This window comes from Quercus suber, unplaced genomic scaffold (assembly GCF_002906115.3).
Source record: "Quercus suber isolate HL8 unplaced genomic scaffold, Cork oak 2.0 scaffold_1, whole genome shotgun sequence".
Classification (NCBI taxonomy): domain Eukaryota; kingdom Viridiplantae; phylum Streptophyta; class Magnoliopsida; order Fagales; family Fagaceae; genus Quercus; species Quercus suber.
Window position 1 is genome coordinate 2,607,099 of NW_027069468.1, and position 20,033 is coordinate 2,627,131.

General features: G+C 35.9%; 1 protein-coding gene across 1 annotated transcript; it reads left to right on the forward strand.

Moving 5' to 3' along the window:
• The first annotated feature begins 343 nt into the window (after positions 1 to 343).
• LOC112034284 (wall-associated receptor kinase 2) lies at positions 344 to 6,608 on the forward strand. The gene is made up of 3 exons (XM_065769560.1): positions 344 to 1,193; positions 2,551 to 2,721; positions 5,498 to 6,608. Exons 1-3 carry the CDS (start codon positions 344 to 346, stop codon positions 6,595 to 6,597), a joined length of 2,121 nt encoding a protein of 706 aa, XP_065625632.1. The 3' UTR covers positions 6,598 to 6,608.
• The last annotated feature ends 13,425 nt before the right edge of the window (positions 6,609 to 20,033 follow it).

Sequence of the window (20,033 nt, forward strand, 5' to 3'; positions counted from 1 at the left end):
ATTAAAGGTTTTTTTGAAATCCGATAATTTTGTTGAAATTAAAAATTTTTAGCTAAAAATATTACAATGAGGCTTAAAAATAATAGCAAAAATAAATTGAATAATAAAATAAGTTTACAAAATTAATAATGTGAAAAGGTTACCAATTTTTTTAAAAAAATTTTGTGCACGTTTAATCAATCTGCACATATCAAAATTATTATTTTAAAAAAAAATGAGTTGTGAAATAGTACATGCATTCAAACCACTCGAAATGTGTGGTGCTAAAGTTTGAGCACATCCAAAGGTTCCAAACACAAAATAGAATTAAAATATAGTTTTGCTGAGAAACAAAGTTGTAGCCATGGGCATACATGGGATGCTTTTAGTCATCCAGATATCACTGATAGGGCTGATAATATCATCAATAATGGTGGCAGCAGCAGCATCTCTAGCCAAGTTTGACTGCCCCAACAAGTGTGAAGACGTAGAAATTCCATACCCATTTGGCTTGAAGAAAGGCTGTTCGCTGAATGAGGACTTTCTCATCACTTGTGACAATAAAGTAGCGAAAACAGGTGATGTTACTGTTAAGAACATATCCATTGAGAATCATGAGTTGCGTGTCTTGCACTTTGTAGCCCGAGACTGTTACGAACAACATCGCAGTGTGGAGTACAATCAGCCCTTCGTCTGGCCTTCGACGTTCATAATTTCTCAGAGCAGAAATAAATTCACAGTTGTCGGCTGTGACACTTATGGAATCCTCCATGGTGAACACAACGGAGAATATTACTCAAGTGGGTGCTTGACTGTGTGCAAAAGCCTTCACAGTGTGAGGAATGGGTCATGCTCTGGTGTTGGGTGTTGCCAGGTAGCGATTCCCGCCGGATTAAGAAATATATCAATGGAGGTAGATAGCTTTAACAATCATACAAATGTATTGGACTTCAATCCCTGCAGCTCTGCTTTTATTGTGGAACAAGGCCAGTTCAATTTCTCCTCTAATTATCTCAGAAATGTGTCAAAGGAAATGCTCCCTATAGTGCTTGACTGGACAATTGGGAATGAGACATGTGAAGAAGCAGCTCGAAACAAAACAAATTTCGCATGTCAGAGGAATAGTGAATGCCATGATCACTTCTCTACAAAGTTAGGATACCAATGCAGCTGCAAGCCGGGTTATCGGGGGAATCCATACCTTGGTTGTCAAGGTATGACTATTAATATATGATTAATTAATCATTAAGTAATGCAAGTCGCAAAAGACTGTGTCAACACAAAAGGGAATTACACATGTCGTTGTCCGAAGTGGTACCATGGGGACGGAAGAAAGGGTGGTGAAGGTTGTATTCCGGAGCCCTTACTAATGCTTAAGATTGCCGGTGGTAAGTATATTTTTGGAAATTTATTTCTAATTCTTAGGTTGCTCAATAACTTTTCCTTGTTTTATCTTTTCTTCCTTGAAAGCTTATTATAAAATTTGAAACATTTTAATATGCATTATAAAATTTTCAAATTGCAATCTTTTGTGAAAAAGGTCCCCAAAAAAATTATCCAACCTCCCCTTCACCCAAGAAAATTATCTTACGAAGCATTTCCTCCCATCATCCTCAATTTTCCTAATAAATCATAAAAACCCACTTCATCCTTAAAAAAAAAAAAAAAAATTAAAAGTGGCAGCAGCAGCATCTCTAGCCAAGTTTGACTGCCCCAACAAGTGTGAAGACGTAGAAATTCCATACCCATTTGGCTTGAAGAAAGGCTGTTCGCTGAATGAGGACTTTCTCATCACTTGTGACAATAAAGTAGCGAAAACAGGTGATGTTACTGTTAAGAACATATCCATTGAGAATCATGAGTTGCGTGTCTTGCACTTTGTAGCCCGAGACTGTTACGAACAACATCGCAGTGTGGAGTACAATCAGCCCTTCGTCTGGCCTTCGACGTTCATAATTTCTCAGAGCAGAAATAAATTCACAGTTGTCGGCTGTGACACTTATGGAATCCTCCATGGTGAACACAACGGAGAATATTACTCAAGTGGGTGCTTGACTGTGTGCAAAAGCCTTCACAGTGTGAGGAATGGGTCATGCTCTGGTGTTGGGTGTTGCCAGGTAGCGATTCCCGCCGGATTAAGAAATATATCAATGGAGGTAGATAGCTTTAACAATCATACAAATGTATTGGACTTCAATCCCTGCAGCTCTGCTTTTATTGTGGAACAAGGCCAGTTCAATTTCTCCTCTAATTATCTCAGAAATGTGTCAAAGGAAATGCTCCCTATAGTGCTTGACTGGACAATTGGGAATGAGACATGTGAAGAAGCAGCTCGAAACAAAACAAATTTCGCATGTCAGAGGAATAGTGAATGCCATGATCACTTCTCTACAAAGTTAGGATACCAATGCAGCTGCAAGCCGGGTTATCGGGGGAATCCATACCTTGGTTGTCAAGGTATGACTATTAATATATGATTAATTAATCATTAAGTAATGCAAGTCTAACAGTTTAAATGAATGTGTTTGCTTATGGTTACTATTGAGTTCTTATTCTTGACCTCATTTGCAGACATTAACGAGTGTGAGCATCCAGCTCATAATAATTGCATAAAAGCAAAAGACTGTGTCAACACAAAAGGGAATTACACATGTCGTTGTCCGAAGTGGTACCATGGGGACGGAAGAAAGGGTGGTGAAGGTTGTATTCCGGAGCCCTTACTAATGCTTAAGATTGCCGGTGGTAAGTATATTTTTGGAAATTTATTTCTAATTCTTAGGTTGCTCAATAACTTTTCCTTGTTTTATCTTTTCTTCCTTGAAAGCTTATTATAAAATTTGAAACATTTTAATATGCATTATAAAATTTTCAAATTGCAATCTTTTGTGAAAAAGGTCCCCAAAAAAATTATCCAACCTCCCCTTCACCCAAGAAAATTATCTTACGAAGCATTTCCTCCCATCATCCTCAATTTTCCTAATAAATCATAAAAACCCACTTCATCCAAAAAAAAAAAAAAAAAAATTAAAAATTGTATAAACATTCATTTAAAATATTAATGTTTCATTTTTACCTCTAACATCTAAGACCGTAGTCTTGGCCTCTCTGTTTCCAAATCTCGATTCTATCCTTGCTTAAAATTGTTTGGATTATATAAGGATTTCTTATCTGATTTTCTTTTGAATCTTTGGTGTTAGTCTTGACTGTTTGGACAATAATTTTTATACGGACTAAAATATATATATATATATAATTCGTCCCTAAAATTAGTTTAAATTGGATTTTTCTCTTCTAAATTAGAAAGTTATGATTTCATCCTTCAAAAGTTTAAAGGATATTAATTTTCTCTTTTCCATCAGATATTAGATTTATTTTAGGTCATTTTAACTTTTTAATATGTGATGGCAACATTTCAGATGCACAATTTCATTAATGGCATATTAACTACTTTTAATATGTGATGGCAACGTTTCAAGTTTCTACAGCCATAATTTACACCGCCAGACATTTGGTCCAAGTGAGGTTTGAGTTGTATTAGGATCATTTCTAACCATATTCTCAACAAAAAAACAGCCTTAAGTACAATTTCTTTAATGACAAACGGAGAAAAAAAAATATGAAATTTATATTTTTTAAACTTTTCGCCAAGATCCTTGTGGATCAACTAGCACTTCTTAGTTTTTCTAACGAAAACATCAAAAGTTCAAATTCTCCCATCCCTACTATTAACGTATCAAAAAAAAAAAAAACCATTTTTTGATATAAAAGACCAAAATCGAACTTGAATCAATTTCCAAAAGACGATGGATTAGTGGTAATGGCATTTGTTAGAATTATAGTTAAGTGATTAAATTCATCATTTCCTAATAGTTTAAGTTTTTGGGACAATTGATAATTTAATATAGTATCATAGCAGGAGATCCTAATTTCGATCCCTGTCTTTTATTCTACATCCCATTTAAAATGTTAAATTACCACTTGTTGGACCCCCATTTATTCAAAGGAAGTTTAGGCTCACAAGTGAGAGGAAGTGTTAGAATTATAGTTAAGTGATTACATTCATCATTTTATAATAGTTTAAGTTTTTGAGACAATTAGTAATTTAACAGCATCAAACAATGAAATCAAACTTCATGCTCACTTATGTGGTATGATCCTCACCTCTCATTTTCCCTTCCTCTCCCCCTCTAGGCTCCCCCACTATCCATCTATGAAAAAAAAAAAAAAAGAAGAAGAAGAAGAAGAAGAAGTATATTTTAGCATTTTTCATTATTCTTAATTAATAATCCCAAATTCGGTTTAATACTATATCCCAAAATCCCAATAGGGCTTCATGCTTCAATTCCATAATGACCAACCAACATACTGTAGAAAATGGTTGATGTAAATGTCAGAACTTAGATCATTTCAAACGATTGGAAACATTTACTTTACTATAATGCAGCAACACAAGAAATTGATTAGTATCCTTTAAAATCTATAGGTATAAAATATATCCATTAATTATATAATAAGTTGATTAAATTTTATCACATTATTAATAATTTAAATAAATACCAAAATATTACTAGATAATATTTGGTTAAATGCTATGACATGATAAATCTAATTAACTTGTTTCATAGTAAATATCTAAAAATTTAAAAATTCTATAATAAATTTATCTTAAAATCTCTAAAGATCCTAATCCAAAAAATAGAATGATCAATCTTATATATATATATCCCCATGATAACCAACCTTAATTTGCTAGCATGGTCTACTATACTTGTGGAATAATTTTTTTTAAAAATTAAATATGCTCCAATTAAGTTCCCCAAATTAAGTTTATTTTTCAATTTGTCCATAAAATTTAAGAATAATAGAAATTAATGTAAGTATTTAGCCTTTTCTATAAATTCTTACTACTATTCATTCCAAAACACTTACATGAGATGAAGAAAGAGCAAAGTACACCCCCAAAAGAGTTTGGAGGAAAATTACTCCAACTAATCACTTGACAATTGATAAAACTATCTATGTTACTTTTAATCATGTGACATATTTAATGAGTCATCAGACTTGTTTACATAACACACTTTGATAATTTTATGAGTTGCTAAGTAAGTTCCCCAAATTAAGTTTATTTTTCAATTTTTGTCCATAAAATTTAAGAATAATAGAAATTAATGCAAGTATTTAGCCTTGTTTTTTTATAAATTCTTACTTCTATTCATTCCAAAAACTTACATGAGATGAAGAAAGAACAAAGTATACCCCCAAAATAGTTTGGAGGAAAATTACTCCAACTAATCACTTGACAAATGATAAAACTATATATGTTACTTTTAATCATGTGACATATTTAATGAGTCATAAGACTTGTTTACATAACACCTTTTGATAATTTTATGAGTTGCCAAGTAATAAGTTGGAGAAGATTCTCTCAAATTGATTTGGAGGAAGATCATGTCCAGAATTGATACTTTTGATTTGTAACAAAATTAATAAGTGACCCACTTCTTAATTCCATATGCAGTTGCTGTCATAAGCTTAATTGCTATACTAGTGATTAGCTTTTGGTTGTACTTTTTAATCAAGAAAAGAAGGCTCGTCAAGCTCAAAGAAAAATTTTTCCGACAAAATGGAGGATTGATTTTGCAACAACAACTCTCTACCATGGAAGGATCTAGTGAAACAACTAAAATTTACACTGCTAAAGACCTAAAGAAGGCCACCAACAACTATGATGCAAGCAGGATCATTGGCCAAGGGGGTTATGGACTCGTTTATAAAGGATTTTTAGAAAATAATAAGGTTGTTGCGATCAAGAAGTCCAAGACAGTAGATCAAGAACAAATTGAGCAATTCATTACCGAAGTGGTTGTTCTCATCCAAGTTAACCATAGGAATGTGGTCCAATTATTGGGGTGTTGTTTAGAGACACGAGTTCCTTTATTAGTTTATGAATTTGTCCCTAATAGTACCCTCTTCAAGCACATACATCATGCATCCACCATATCATGGGAAACCCGTCTAAGGATAGCTATAGAAATAGCAGATGCACTATCTTATCTACACTCTGCAGCTTCTATACCTATAATTCATAGAGATATCAAGTCCACAAATGTATTGCTTGATGACGATTTCGCTGCAAAAGTCTCTGACTTTGGAACTTCAAGGTTGGTTCCACGAGGTCAAAAGCAATTACCTACTGTAGTGCAAGGTACTCTTGGATATTTGGATCCTGAATACATGCAAACAAATCAATTTACAGAGAAAAGTGATGTTTATAGTTTTGGAGTAGTACTTGTGGAGCTATTAACAGGACAAAAGGTACTTTCACTTGTAAGGCCTATGGAGCAAAGAAGTCTAGCTATGTATTTGCTTTGCGCATTGAAAGAGGATCGGTTGTTTGAAATTCTTGAAAAGCGTATTATGGATGAGGGAAACATGGAGCAACTCAAGGAATTTGCGAAGCTTGCAGCGAAGTGCTTAGAAGTAAAAGGGGTCGAAAGGCCTACTATGAAGGAAGTAGCAATTGAGTTATATGGATTGAGAAAGATGAAGAATCATTTGTGGGATAATGATGAATCAAATTTAATGGAAGAGACCGGACCCTTGATTGGTGAATGTTGAATGGTGAGACATCTGGCGATTAAAAATATGGTAGTTAACTCTATCATTGTAATCCCATCTCTTTGTAAGCTTTGATAACGAAATATGAACATCTCCCACGATGTCATGTCCTAGTCGTGTGCTGATTGTTGTTATTTTTGATAACTTTACCGACTTCTTAGCATTCTCTTTGTCGTCAGTTCATTCAGCAAAGCTGGTTGTGGTAGATGCCAAGCATATATTATTCGCTTTGCTGGACATTATTGGATGGTGAAAATGACATACTAACACGATGCATAATTTTCGTTCGACCTTATAGTTCTATTGTCTTGCTCTTTGTTCTTTTTCATTTTAGAAAATTACCTAAAACCCGATAGTGAAAATGACATATCTTGTCAAATTTTAGGTACAATCTAGTGCAGTACAATAGGTTGCGAAAGCTTTTGGACTCTAAAATTATTGAAGAGGCAAAGTGTGTGAGCATTTGACCGAGTTAACGAACACAAATTTTACAGCCAAAAAAAAAAAATTTAAAAGGTTTTATGTGTCTATAATTTGTTCATCAAAAAATAATTTGTAATGGGCTAGTGTCCAACAAATCAAAAAGGGAAAAAAAAAAAAATGAAGGTAGTAAAGGACTATCCTTGTGAGGGTGAAATTTGAATCACTTTACTGTGTATATATATATGCCGACAATGTGTCGCCAGGGTTTTGAAACCCGGACCGGACCGTACGATCCGACCGGTAAAACCTCGAATCTCTCAAGTCTCAACTTTGCGGTTTTTTTAACCTACAAGAACCGCTTATCCAAAAAAAACAGGAATCCGTGCAAACCGTGATCGGACCGTACGGTCCTGACAACCGTGAAAGGTTTCAGCGGTTCCCATGGACCCTTTTAAAAAAAAAAAAAAAAAAACCTTAAACGGCATCACGATCTATTTTTTCCCCTATACAACGTCGTTTAGGATGCTCAAAGAGTCAAAATTAGAAACCAAACCAGGTCTCCATCATTCGGTCCTCAAGCTCAAGAAAAATCGCCTCCTTTCGGACCCTCCCTCACCTCAGATGGCCTCTCTCCTTCTTCGGCCACCGCACTCCTCAGCTCAGTCAAATCTCTGGTAATATCCTCCACAACTCTCCAGATGCCAGCTAAAGCTTCTGTCCTTGTTGGCGTTGTCGTTTGCTGCTGCCTTCAGTTGATGACCAGCGATCGGATCTCTCTAAACCAGTGAAAGACTCGCTTTTTCTCATTGTGTTGCTTTCTCTTTTTTTACTGAGATGATCTCTCTTTTGTTTGAATTTTATTGAAGTCTTTCTCTGCTGCTGTTGGGTAAAGATGTAAAGTAGTATATACTTTGTAAAAAACGCCGGACCTTGGGTATCACCACAAACCACATAAATTGATGTATTTATTAATTATTATATTTAGTTTTTATCTTTGCTAATATTATATAAGTGTATTACAGTACCACCACTGCAGCACAGTACAGCACTACGGCTTTAAGCTTTTTAAGCTTTCCTATTTTAATAATATTTTAATGTTAGATTTAAATTTGATTGTGGGTTTTTTTTATACGAAAAAATTGATAGTGGTAGTTTACTAGTTTTTTTTTTTTTTTTTTTTGAGAAACTGGTAGTTTGCACAGTGGTGTTATACTTGTTATATCATCTGCTATAATATGGTTACATACTTATTTGTTTGTTTATTTATTAAGTTTGCTTAAAATTTAATATTTTTTATTTGTCTTATGAAAATTATGATATGAAAAATATATTTGAAAGATAAATCTTATATTTATTTGGAGACTATTTTAGTTAATTTTTTTAAAATTTTTACTAATTTAATGTATTTATTTATATTTAAAAAAATTATTAAATTAATTATGACGTCATCACGGTTTGACCTCGGTCCGACCTTAAAAACCTTGAACCTCTCTCTTTTACGATTCAATGAACGGTCCGGGTTTCAAAACCATGTGTGTCACAAGTACAATGATTGTAGCATGGGAACATGCAATGGATTTGATACGCCACGCACATGGGCAACGCCCCTAGCTTTTCAGTTTTCTATTATATATAGTATACAAATCATAAAAATAATACAAATTATAGAAAAATGTAGTTATTGCCCCCTCCTCATATTTTAGAATTTAGGCTTTTAATCCCTCAATCCTTTTGAATTAGTCCAGAACACAAGTTTTATACATTGTGCAATTGTTTGGCTTTTGGATAGTTCATATATATATATATTATTTAGCTTGGCTCCCTGAAAAAATTTTCTAATTCCGCCACTGCCCATGCACATGGCTGAGGGGAAATCCCACCACTGCTTACAAACAGTGCATATGTTAGTGTACGACACCAAGCCCCCAAGAACGTCTGGGCCTTGGGCCCAAGCTCCACAGGATGGCCTATGTTTACGAACTCCCCTGTCAGAAGCTGGGATAATGGCCCACAAGGGACACAAATGCGTGCCCCGTGACCTTGTGGTTAGCCCAAAACCTGTTAAGCCAGTCGTTGAAAAGTTGGCTCATGGTTCCGCGACAATGGAACGTGACGGGCAAATCTCATTGCCACCGAAGAACGACTGCACAGGAAAACCTTATCTCGAATGCCCGGTAAAACTCAGAGAAACACCGCCTCTAAGCATCCACCTCCAACGGGAACTGGTTCCAAAGCCACTCCCACCAAACATCTACCTAAAGAAAACAACATTGGACCCTTGAAACCACTAACTGCAAAAGTAATCATAGCACCACACTAATCGGAATACTATAAATAAGAGAAGTTGGAGAAGAAGAGGAGGTTGGTTGTCAAGAGGTTCTAAAAGAAATGAAGAGTAGGAAAGGAAAGATACAGGAAGCAAGGGAGCGAGAGAGAGTGAAAGAGAGAAAGAGAGAGAGAGGGAGAGAAAACTTCATCTAGTCTCTGGGCCGAGAACGACCTAAAGTAAGAAATTCAAAACCCACATTACAAGTAAGTTGTGAGCCCAGGTGAGTCTAGGCCCAAAAGCCTCATCTAGGCACGCACAGTTAGTTTTTCAAATTAAATCAATTAACTTATGCATTGTTTGTAAGTAATGGTGGGGTTTTCCTTAGGCCTCAGCCATATATATATATATGACCAACTTGGACCAAATAGGACCAAATGGCCCGAATAGGACTGAAGCAGATCAAAGTGGACAGGATGGACTGAATAGAAACAATGAAGACTTGAATTGGACCAAATAGAACCCAAGTAGACAGAATGGACCAAATAGGACCAATGTGGACCGAATGGAGCCAATGTGGAGGCACTAACAAATCACCAAATAACTAATATGCAGCGGAAAATAAATCAACACAATGATTTGTTGACAAATGGAGAAAGCCTATTGCAAGACAAAAACCCCACTAGGTGAATTTAAGATCATCACTCCCAAGAATCCACTAATTATTAATCAAGCAGTTACAAGTATGAAGAATCTTACCACTACCCTGGCCTATCCCAAAATATCAACCTTCAGTTGAATATTTGCTTCAATACCTAATTGAACTTGATATTGTAGTTGCTTTCTTTCCTTTGTTGCACAAATCTCCAATCTATGACTAACTCCTTTGCACGGATCCCTATACATGACTAACTCCAATAACTTGAATGATTGTTGTTGGCTATAAAGTTCTTCACTTCATCAACAATGAAGATCAGGAAGTTCTTGGTTACAAAACCTTAAGGCGTACAAACGCAGTAGCTTTACTCAGAGTATATGAGTTCTAGGTCTCCGTTTCCGTACTTGATGACTTTAAAATTAGCCTTATATATGACTAGGGTTGTGAGAAAAGAAACACTAATCATCCAAGTCATCATGGGCCAAATTTCAAATCTAGAAATTCTGAAATCGTAGATTTCGATAGATCAAGCTTGTGTCAAGCTTCTCCATTAAACTTTGATAGCAGCATTTGTTGAGCTTTTGTCGAGACTTATTGAAACAGTTTTTCTTCACTTGTTTCTTGGATCAACTTTCATTTCTTTAATGATACCACTTGATATGTTTGAATAACATACTTCTTGATATATTAAACCCAACTTACATCTACCAAATTACAAGTAAAGTGCATTTTGTCAAAAGATTAGCCAATTACATAGAAAATAAGACCCTAACAATATCTCCTTTTGGCAATCTGTGACAAAACCACAAGCATAATTATGAGAGAAGTATAAAACAACAATCTACATAACTATTACACAAAAAAATATAAGTCTAACTAATATAATGAACTCTTGAAAAGCTTTGCAAGAAGAGAGATTATGGCATGAGAGACTTGCAACCTATCTTAGCTGAAACACTTAAACAATATCCATTATGACATCAAGTGTGAAATATAAACAAGTTATATAAACTAAGAAACATGTGTATAAAGAGATAAAAGAAACAACACGTGTGATAAAGTGAAAAAAATACATCATCATCATCATATATAAAAAAATACAATGTATGTGAAATTTTCACAAGGCGAAGGTACATGTAATGAGAACTATACATCAAAAACCTCACTACATATCTCAAAAACACTCTCCCCTTATCACTAGTCTAGCTTTTCCCTTAACAACATAACTATTCTCTCATAACCAAAACTACTCCCCCTTTTTATCACGAATGACAAAGGATAAATCACTGAGAAACAGTCATCTTATCATCACAAGCAAAGCTAGAAGCATCATCACTCTCATCATTTCCACCATCAGAAGACTCCTCAGAAGGATCGAGTAAGGGAGAAGGAGCAAAACCACCAAGACATGATTAACGACGAGCGATACGGCCAATCTTGGTTTTCATCTGACACATCTCATCAGAAAGATAGTTAAGACGACTACCAAAATCAGCACATATGTGCTGAAGCTAATCCATGATGGCAGCGAGAGATGCCTATACCATAGAAGAAGAAGATGGAGCAGACGAGGAAGAGGGCCGAGAGGCATATGCAGCATCCTCAACAACTCGGAAAGCAGCCTCCTCCTGCTAGGTGAGGGTGAACTCCTCACGAGGCCACTTGGCCTTAGAGGCCATCTGTGCATCACTCCTCCATATAGATCCCTGACTAATAGCACCCATGATAGAGAAGAGAAGGGCAGAAGGAATAGGGATATGCATGTGTGTGAGAATGTGTGTGACAGCTAAAGGAAAGATTAGCTTATCACTTGTAGCAGTATCTTGATAGATATCTATCATAGATACCATCATGTGTGAAGGAAAGTCTATAGAGAAACCTTTCAAGAGAGAGAAAATAAAATGAGCACAAAACTCAGTGATAGTGTTATAATGAGACCGTGGAGTGAGAACAAAGGTCGTCACCATATTAAGGATCCTTGGAACTTTAGCGAAGTCATGTGTGGAGAAATTTAGAAGATCACCCCACACCATGGTTGTTTCACAAAATCGTAAGGCCAACTTGTCTTGAGAGATGGAATGAAGACAAGGATGACTAGGGTAGTCCGAATGAGCTACCCTAGGAACATGGAGTACCTCGAAAATGATCTCCAGGATAACTATGATGCGTGTTCCTCAGAATACTGTAGCAAACTAAGGAATAGAGGTATTGATAGCATGTATGTTGGAGTAAACCTCCTGTATAAACATGCTGGGACACCTTAAGGGTTTCACGCAAAGTGATTCCCAACCTCGAGTGCTAAATGCAACGAGTAGATGAGTGTCTAAAAGATTAAACAGAATGACTTGGCATTCCGAATGAATCACCTAGTCACTAAAGTTCTCATTAAAATCCTTTTGGGATTTCAAATCACAAAACTGATCTCTAATTGGAGGAGAGGGAAGAGAAGAAGCAGATGAAAAACCACAACAAGATATCAGGTTCTTCAAAGGAGCAGATTTCTTGGGTGCCGTAGTCAAAAACTAAGGAAGGAGAGAAAAGAAAAGACACAACAAAAATGATGCTCAGGAAAGATAAAGAAGAAACAAGCAATGCATGGGAATGCATAAGCATGTTACATGTAAAAAGAAATTGCATCATGGGCAAAAACCCAATCCAAACTACAGCACTCACAAAATATAATCAGTCACACAATCCTAGAATTCATGAACATGTGAATAAAATGCTAGAAAATGCAATGCATGATCATGTGATATCATCTCAACAAAACCTAACCCAAAAGATTTATCAAAAAAAAAAAAAAAAAAACCCAATTTTTTCCCAAAACCTAAAACCTAAGTCATAAGATGCATGAAATGCATGAAGGATGAGAAAAAGAAGATATTTAGAACACATACCAATGAATTGAAGCTTGGTGTAGGCCGAATCCTTGAAGGGAAGAAGGATTTTGGTGTAAGAATGGGTTTTGGATTGAGAGAGAAGAGAGATAGATCGAGATATTTGAATTAGAACAAAACCAGGTTAACCCTTGAATATATTTAGAATCAGGCATCTCGATTGATCGAGGATGTATCGAGAGGTATTGAGAACAAATTCTCGATAGATTGAGAGGTATCGAGGATCTATCAACAACTAAAAACTTTGATGGATCGACAAAGGTTTCGAGCTTCTATTGAGCAACTAGAGAGATCAGAAATATGGGTCGATGATTGGACTATGTATTGAGAGGTATCGACAAAAACCTAGAAAACCTCGATAAAAGAAGCTTGTATCAAGAAGCTATCAAGAATCTATCGAGCAAACAGAAGCATGATTTTTTAAGGAGGCAAAACACATGAGATGAAATCTAACAAAATAGACACCAAATTAAACATCAAAGAAGCATGTTAAGCACTCGAACACATCAGCAACTCTAAATGCAAAACATTCCTAGATCCAAACACACACTAAACAAGTCTAATCAATTTTATTTTCAAAAACATGTTAAGAAAGATTAGTAAGTTTATACTACCACATGTATTCCTTATGATGGCGAAATCACATTATACCTGTACAATAGTATCAAGAATAGCAAATAATTGCGTGTTGTGTGTGAAACTTTTGCAAGAGAGCATAAGTTTTCCATCATATGAGAATAATGATATAGGAGAATCAAGAACATTCACACACAATCATAACTGTTTGATGGGGACCATCACCTTAGAGGTATATCATATAACTCCCACATCTCCTAGAAACATGATTGCAATCTTATTTAAAAGCATTTTGATTTTTTTTTTTTTTTTTTTGCTTTTCATGTTCTTTGCATATTTTTCTTTGAAGTATAAAAAAGCATATCATGCATGGGCATATAGGAGAGAGAAAAGAATTACCCAATTATGTTATCCAAAACATCTTATTCTTGCTGTGCAAGTGCTACACCTTACTGAGCACAACTTTTATGAGTTGCACACAAATGTTTTATGATTGACGAGTTTTAGTGGTGAGATGGTTATTTATGAATCTCTTAGGATTTTTTAGTCCTTCCCTTCAAAAAGAGTGATAAAGATATGAATGATAAAAGTTTAACCAAAATCATACAAATCACATAATGAACCACAAAGCTCACATTACTTAGTTGTACATGGAGATGCTCATTTAAGCTACAAGAGATACAAAGTTAAGAAACCTTGATTCTTTGGTCATCCAAAGGTACACAAGTACCAGTATACACACACACACACACACACACACACACTGTTTTTGTATTTTTCAAAATTTTCCCCTTTTTTTTATTGAAGCAAAAAAAATATATATATATACAAAAAACAAAACAAAACAAACAAACAAGCATATCTAAAAACTAATAAAATTAAATACACCAATGTAAATGCATGAGGGAGGGAGAAAATAATTATGCCAGAGGGATTACACCAATATTTTGGCTTTAGAGTTAAGGGAAATTGCTGCAAAAAATTTAGTAATCATTGATTGATTGATTTTTTTTTTTTTTTTTTTTTTTTTTTTTTTTGAGCTTTTCTAGCCCTTTACTCCATCGGGTATTTACACAGTGAAGTCGGGTTATATGTTCCTCTACAAATCTCAAAGTTTTGACAATCATGAGTATTAACCCAATAACAGTGATTAATGGAAGAAGGTTTGGGGTTTAGCTGTGCAACCAAAAATCTGAAATTTCCTATGGAGAAGCATCAAAAATTCAATCTCGACCTAGTCTAATCTCAAACATCAATTGATTATTCTTGATAATTGTTGTGATCACTGTAAAAATGCCATGAAAGATGTTGTTCATGCGCTTTGGTCTGGCCCTCTCCTTTCACTAATATGGACTCAGGAAACTTGCTGGAGCTTCCGTTCAAGGATGACTTTTTGAATTTTAAGGATTTGGTCAAATATATCACAAAGGAAGGCACAAATTTGGCTCTTTTTGCTTCAAAAATTTTGATGGTGTGGTTCCATAGGAACTCATTGTAGACTAGATCTCTTCCTAATTTAACAAGTCAATCCTGAGGTTCAGATAGTTAGAGCTGCCTATGTTCGTGCCATCCCCCAAAACCTCCATACTAGTCCAATCGAGCTCCCTAACGACTCACTTGGAAACCGCCTCTCTGGCTGAAACTTAAGGTAAACTTTGATGGAGCTGTTTTTCGAGATGAAAATTCTACAGGTATTGGCGTTGTAATCCAGGATGACAATGGTCAGGTGGTATCATCCATGGCCAATAAATTCTCTTTGCCTTACTTGGTTATTGTAGTGGAAGTTATTGCAGCAAATAATGCTCTCAGGTTTGCTATAGATATCAGTCTCTCATCTATTGTCCTAGAGGGGGACTCCAAGATCACCATCGATGCCCTGATATGTGAGGAACCGTCGCTAGCTAACTATGGAAACTTGGTAGACAAAGCAAAGCTATTAGCAAATCAATTAGAATTCGTGGAGTTCAATCATGTTAATAGACAGGGTAATTGTTCCACCCACAACATTGCTAGACATGTGAGATATGTCAAAGAGTTTTTGGTGTGGATGGAGGATATTCCTCCACACCTTTCTGCTATAATTCAAGCCGATTTAGTAACTTCTTAATAATATTACAATGCTCTTTCTCAAAAAAAAAAAAAAAAAAAAAAAAAANATCACTCAACACACTCAAAGGGTGAGGTAAGTGTTTGGGCTATCAACCTCTCAATGGTATGGAAATGGAGAGGGAAGAGTTGAGGAAATACCACAAGCAAATGTATAGAGAAAGGTGGGGATGACAATCTCTAATTTCCAATGTGTTTGGCTAGGATTTTCTCTCTGAAGCATTCCTCAACATTTGTGGTAATGATGGTATATAAAGGATAGGTGCAAAAAGTGTGAGTCAGTCAGTACAGGCTGGCAGAACAGAATGTCTCGCAGGTGTCTCGCGGGAAGGCCTTACCCACGAGATACTCGCGAGACACAGCTATCTCCACTTGGCCTGACTCTTTGCATTCCAACATGTGCAAGGCACATGTTTCACTTCGCGGGAGCTAAGTCATCGACATACCCTGGAGAATCCTTCAGCTTCCAAATGCTTGAGTCTTCACAACTCTCTCTATCACACAACCCTTACAACAAATCCACAATAAATACAGGTATGAACAATTGAAAGTAATTACAATCAAATTTGGCACAGAATAAAAGCCAACAATATACATAGTTGTAAATAACAACTTTACAATCTCCCCCTTTGGCTATTTCGTGACAAAACCCTAAAACAGACTTTAGACTTAAACGTGAGTTTGGAACAGAGGCAAAACTCACTCACACCTAATTCTAGATTCTGATAAGCTCTTGAAACATATGAACAAGTATCTCCTGAAAAAACAATAACAGAATAATATTATTGTATGCAGAAAACTTGAAAAGCATATGGAGCAATAATAGCAATGATCAAGCAAAATGAAATAGAAACACTAGATCATGGCAAAATCAAACAAGCAAACACTATACAAAAGCGATCAATATGCTCATTCACACAAGGAATGAACATCCGGATATGCAAGATGATAAGGTCATTTGAAGAGTATCATGTGCAAATCCAACACTCAACCAATGCGAAATACACGAAGTATTTGCATCTAGGAACAATCCTACTAGGGCATAAGAGTGTTGTATCGAAGAAAAATGCATGACATTAAACTTCAAGTACACAAGCATAAAGACTGCATATGCAAGGAACTGCATATGCATAGCACAAACCATAAAAGCATACAAAGCATGCAATTAAACAAACCCTAAAAGCTTACAAAAGCAACATGGCACAAACAAGACATGCTATATAGCATAGACAAAAAAAAAAAACTACTGAAATTATACTGAAATAAAAATAGAGTATCAAAGATTGTTTAAAACATAAGTAGTAAAACAGTTATAAAGACTAAAAGAAACATGTGCAAGCTCTTCTCCAGCTCCCCTCAAATTTTCTCCCCCTCCCCTGAAACGGAAAGTGGCAAAGGACTGTTTTGGTGCTGCTGGGAAGCATTAGAAGAAGCCTGGAATGGTAGATGCAACATGGAGCTTGTTGCGAGATCCGGAGAACTAGACAAGACACAGTTCCGAGAAGTCTTGTTGGAGTAGGAGCTTGGAGGGTTTAGGTGCATCGGGTAGATTAGGCTTGGAGGGTCTCTTGCTAACCCATGTATCCCAACTGATTGTCTAGTGGATCGATTTCCGCTTAGAGGGCGGCGGAGAGGTTTTTCGCCGAGTTCTTCAGTTTCTTCTTCGAAAACACGTCTTGGTGTTTTCTGTATTTGCATCTCTCTTCCCTACTCTTTTATATTCCATTACTGCTGTGTTGATTTGTTTATGGATTAGAGTAGCTTATTTGTTCATCTGCTTGCATTTACACTATTCTGTACTTTGTATTAAGTTAATGTAAAATCTATCGGGTCGTAGCTTTAATTAGGGGGTCTAAATTGCTCTTGTGTTTTTCAACACATTTTCGAGCTTTCACCTACCTTCCCCTGAGGTCTATGGATTTTCTTCTCAAAATAACCTGGAACGTAAATGACATCCTTACCCGCTGATTGTTATGGAAGAGCTCTCAGACTTGGGCCAAACTACTAGATAGTGGTTAGAGTGCCATCACTTTAAAGCCATTGATCGCAATCCCTATCATCATGCTCTAGGTGTCCACACCAGTAGCACAAGCTCAGCAAATGCTCATACTTGAAATTAATCCAGGTTTTACTACCATTTGGTAGAGTGATAACCCTTCCTCTACACAACGGTAGAGTTATGTCAACCACCACCCTAACACGGAAAAAGCTACGTCCATCCCCATCCACCACTCCGTTTGATTTCTGGACTTCACCCACTTTTCCACGTAAACTCTCCACCACCTTTCTTGTTAAGAAACTCTTTGAGATGTCATGAAGTTGCACCTAAAATGGAACTTTGTCAAAAGCTATCTCGTGCATAAGGGCATCATTTACGTATCTTTGCATAACAATCAAGTGGTTATCAAAACTCCAAGGTTGGCTCTTAAGGATTTTGTCTACATCTGCTAGGTTATTGACTACAAACATGACAATATTGTTTCCTTGCTTGTGAATTCTGAAACCATTGTTTGACTACCACAATTGCTTGAAAGTTCTTGCCATGGCTAGTGGCAGCTAAAGGAATTTTTCCCAGGATGTTCCTTAAGAATTTCTAAGTTAAAGTCAACACGAATTCACTTAGAAGATGAAGACGAATTTTGCACAGAAGATGAATCTTGGGTACATGGTTTTCATATCAAATATTTGTCCATAATTCTAGCAAAAGAATAAACAATAAACTATAAGTTCATTTGAAATATTAATAAAATTATTAATTATTATTGTTTAGTTGTTTCATTAATTTGTTTGTATTTTATAAACTGCTATAATTTGTTATATTGTTGTTTCATTAATTATAAAATTATTAATTGTTGTTTAGCCTAATATAGTAACATAATTTAATTTGTTTGTCTTTTATAATGTATTGGTTAATTAAATTATTAATTATTGTTTATTAGTTGCTTCTCCCAATTAATTATTGGTTAATTAAATGATTGTTTATTAGTTGAACTGCTACACTAGCACACAGCCACACACCCATGTGCATTTACCCCAGCCCCATGCCCCAATCCACCCCCCAATTCAACAAACAAGTCCCAATGCCCCATGGCCCCCAATCACAGGACTAGAGCCAATCAAATAAAGCTAATTAATTGTATCTCACCAAAAACACAACACCAACACTAAAAGACAATTAATTTATCTCACCAACACCACACTAACACCAACGGATAACTCCAAAAACATGGCAAATATTAATAAATACACCATCGGATAACTCCAAAAATAGGGCAAATATTAATAAAAATTTATAAAGTAAACTAAGCAAAAGGCAAAACAACAGACAAATGACAATCACAATTCAAAGTCTTAAAAAGAGAGAGAGAGAGAGAGAGTCTGAGTCACACCTGTGTACAACTCCTCAAACTCCTCCAATAGATCAGAGAAAGGAGTTACTCCATGGACCGCCGTGGGGTCCAGCACTTAGTGCTTGGCCGCCCTTATCATATTCCTTTCGTTTGAATGTGAGATAGAGTTCGACGCCCGATCTGGCGATCTCCTTCTCTGTCCATTCCGTTGGTCATCTCAAGGGAAAAAGCGAGTGACCCAAGGCAAGGAAAGTGAACATTCCCTTATATCCAGGGCCAGCCGCAACGTATCCTAGTGGTCCATCGTCATCCACGCCAAGCGCGCTGCCTTTGAAGCCGCCATCATGTCCAAGAAGCTCTTCCATAGCACATGCAAGGCGACGTGGATCATCGGCACCACCTTCCTGATCTTGGCTGTGCCACTCATCATCGAGATGGACCGCGACCAACAACTCACTGAAATCGAGCTCCAAAATGCCAACCTCCTTGGCACCACTCCACTCCCAAGTGAGTGTGACAAAGAGAGAGGCCCTTTTGCTTCTTTCTTTTTCAATTAGGGTTTTCGAAAAGTTTCAAACTTTTTTTAGAGATAGAGATAGAGACAAAGTTTTTAATTTGGGTTCTATTTGAGGCCCGATCTAATTTCAGTATATTAGGTTGGGTTTTTTTTTTTTTTTTTTTTTAATCCATGGGTTACTGAGTTTGCTACCATCTGTTGGGCTTGCCATCCGTTCTTTTTTTTTTTTTTTGAGAATCCGTGGCAATGTCGCTTGATCTGTTACAATATAAATATATATATAATATATTTTTTTTTTTCAGATTTTAGTTTTTTTTTTTTTTTTTTTGGCTTGAAAGTAGAACAAATAATTTTTTTTTTTTTGGGTGTTACTAATTTTTTTTTTAAAGGGTAAACAAATAAAAATTTTAATTATTATATATATATATATATTTTTTTTTTTTTTGCAGTTCAAGGTGTTCGTGAAACACCCTGAGCATAACATGGCGCCGCCAATGGCCATGGCCTCCATTTGAAGAAATTGAGATGTTAAGAATTTCGCAGCTATAACAAATTCTCCCTTTCTATGGTCTTCGGGAAGGATGAAGCCAATACGTTCCTTATCTGATAAAGATAGATTATGCCAACTCATTGTCAAATGCTC

Excerpts from the sequence above, each read along its gene's own strand:
- LOC112034284 (XM_065769560.1), top strand. The coding sequence starts at position 344 with ATGGGCATACATGGGATGCTTTTAGTCATCCAGATATCACTGATAGGG. Across the intron at positions 1,194-2,550 it reads TCCATACCTTGGTTGTCAAG|ACATTAACGAGTGTGAGCAT; the intron begins GTATGACTATTA and ends CCTCATTTGCAG. Across the intron at positions 2,722-5,497 it reads AATGCTTAAGATTGCCGGTG|TTGCTGTCATAAGCTTAATT; the intron begins GTAAGTATATTT and ends TTCCATATGCAG.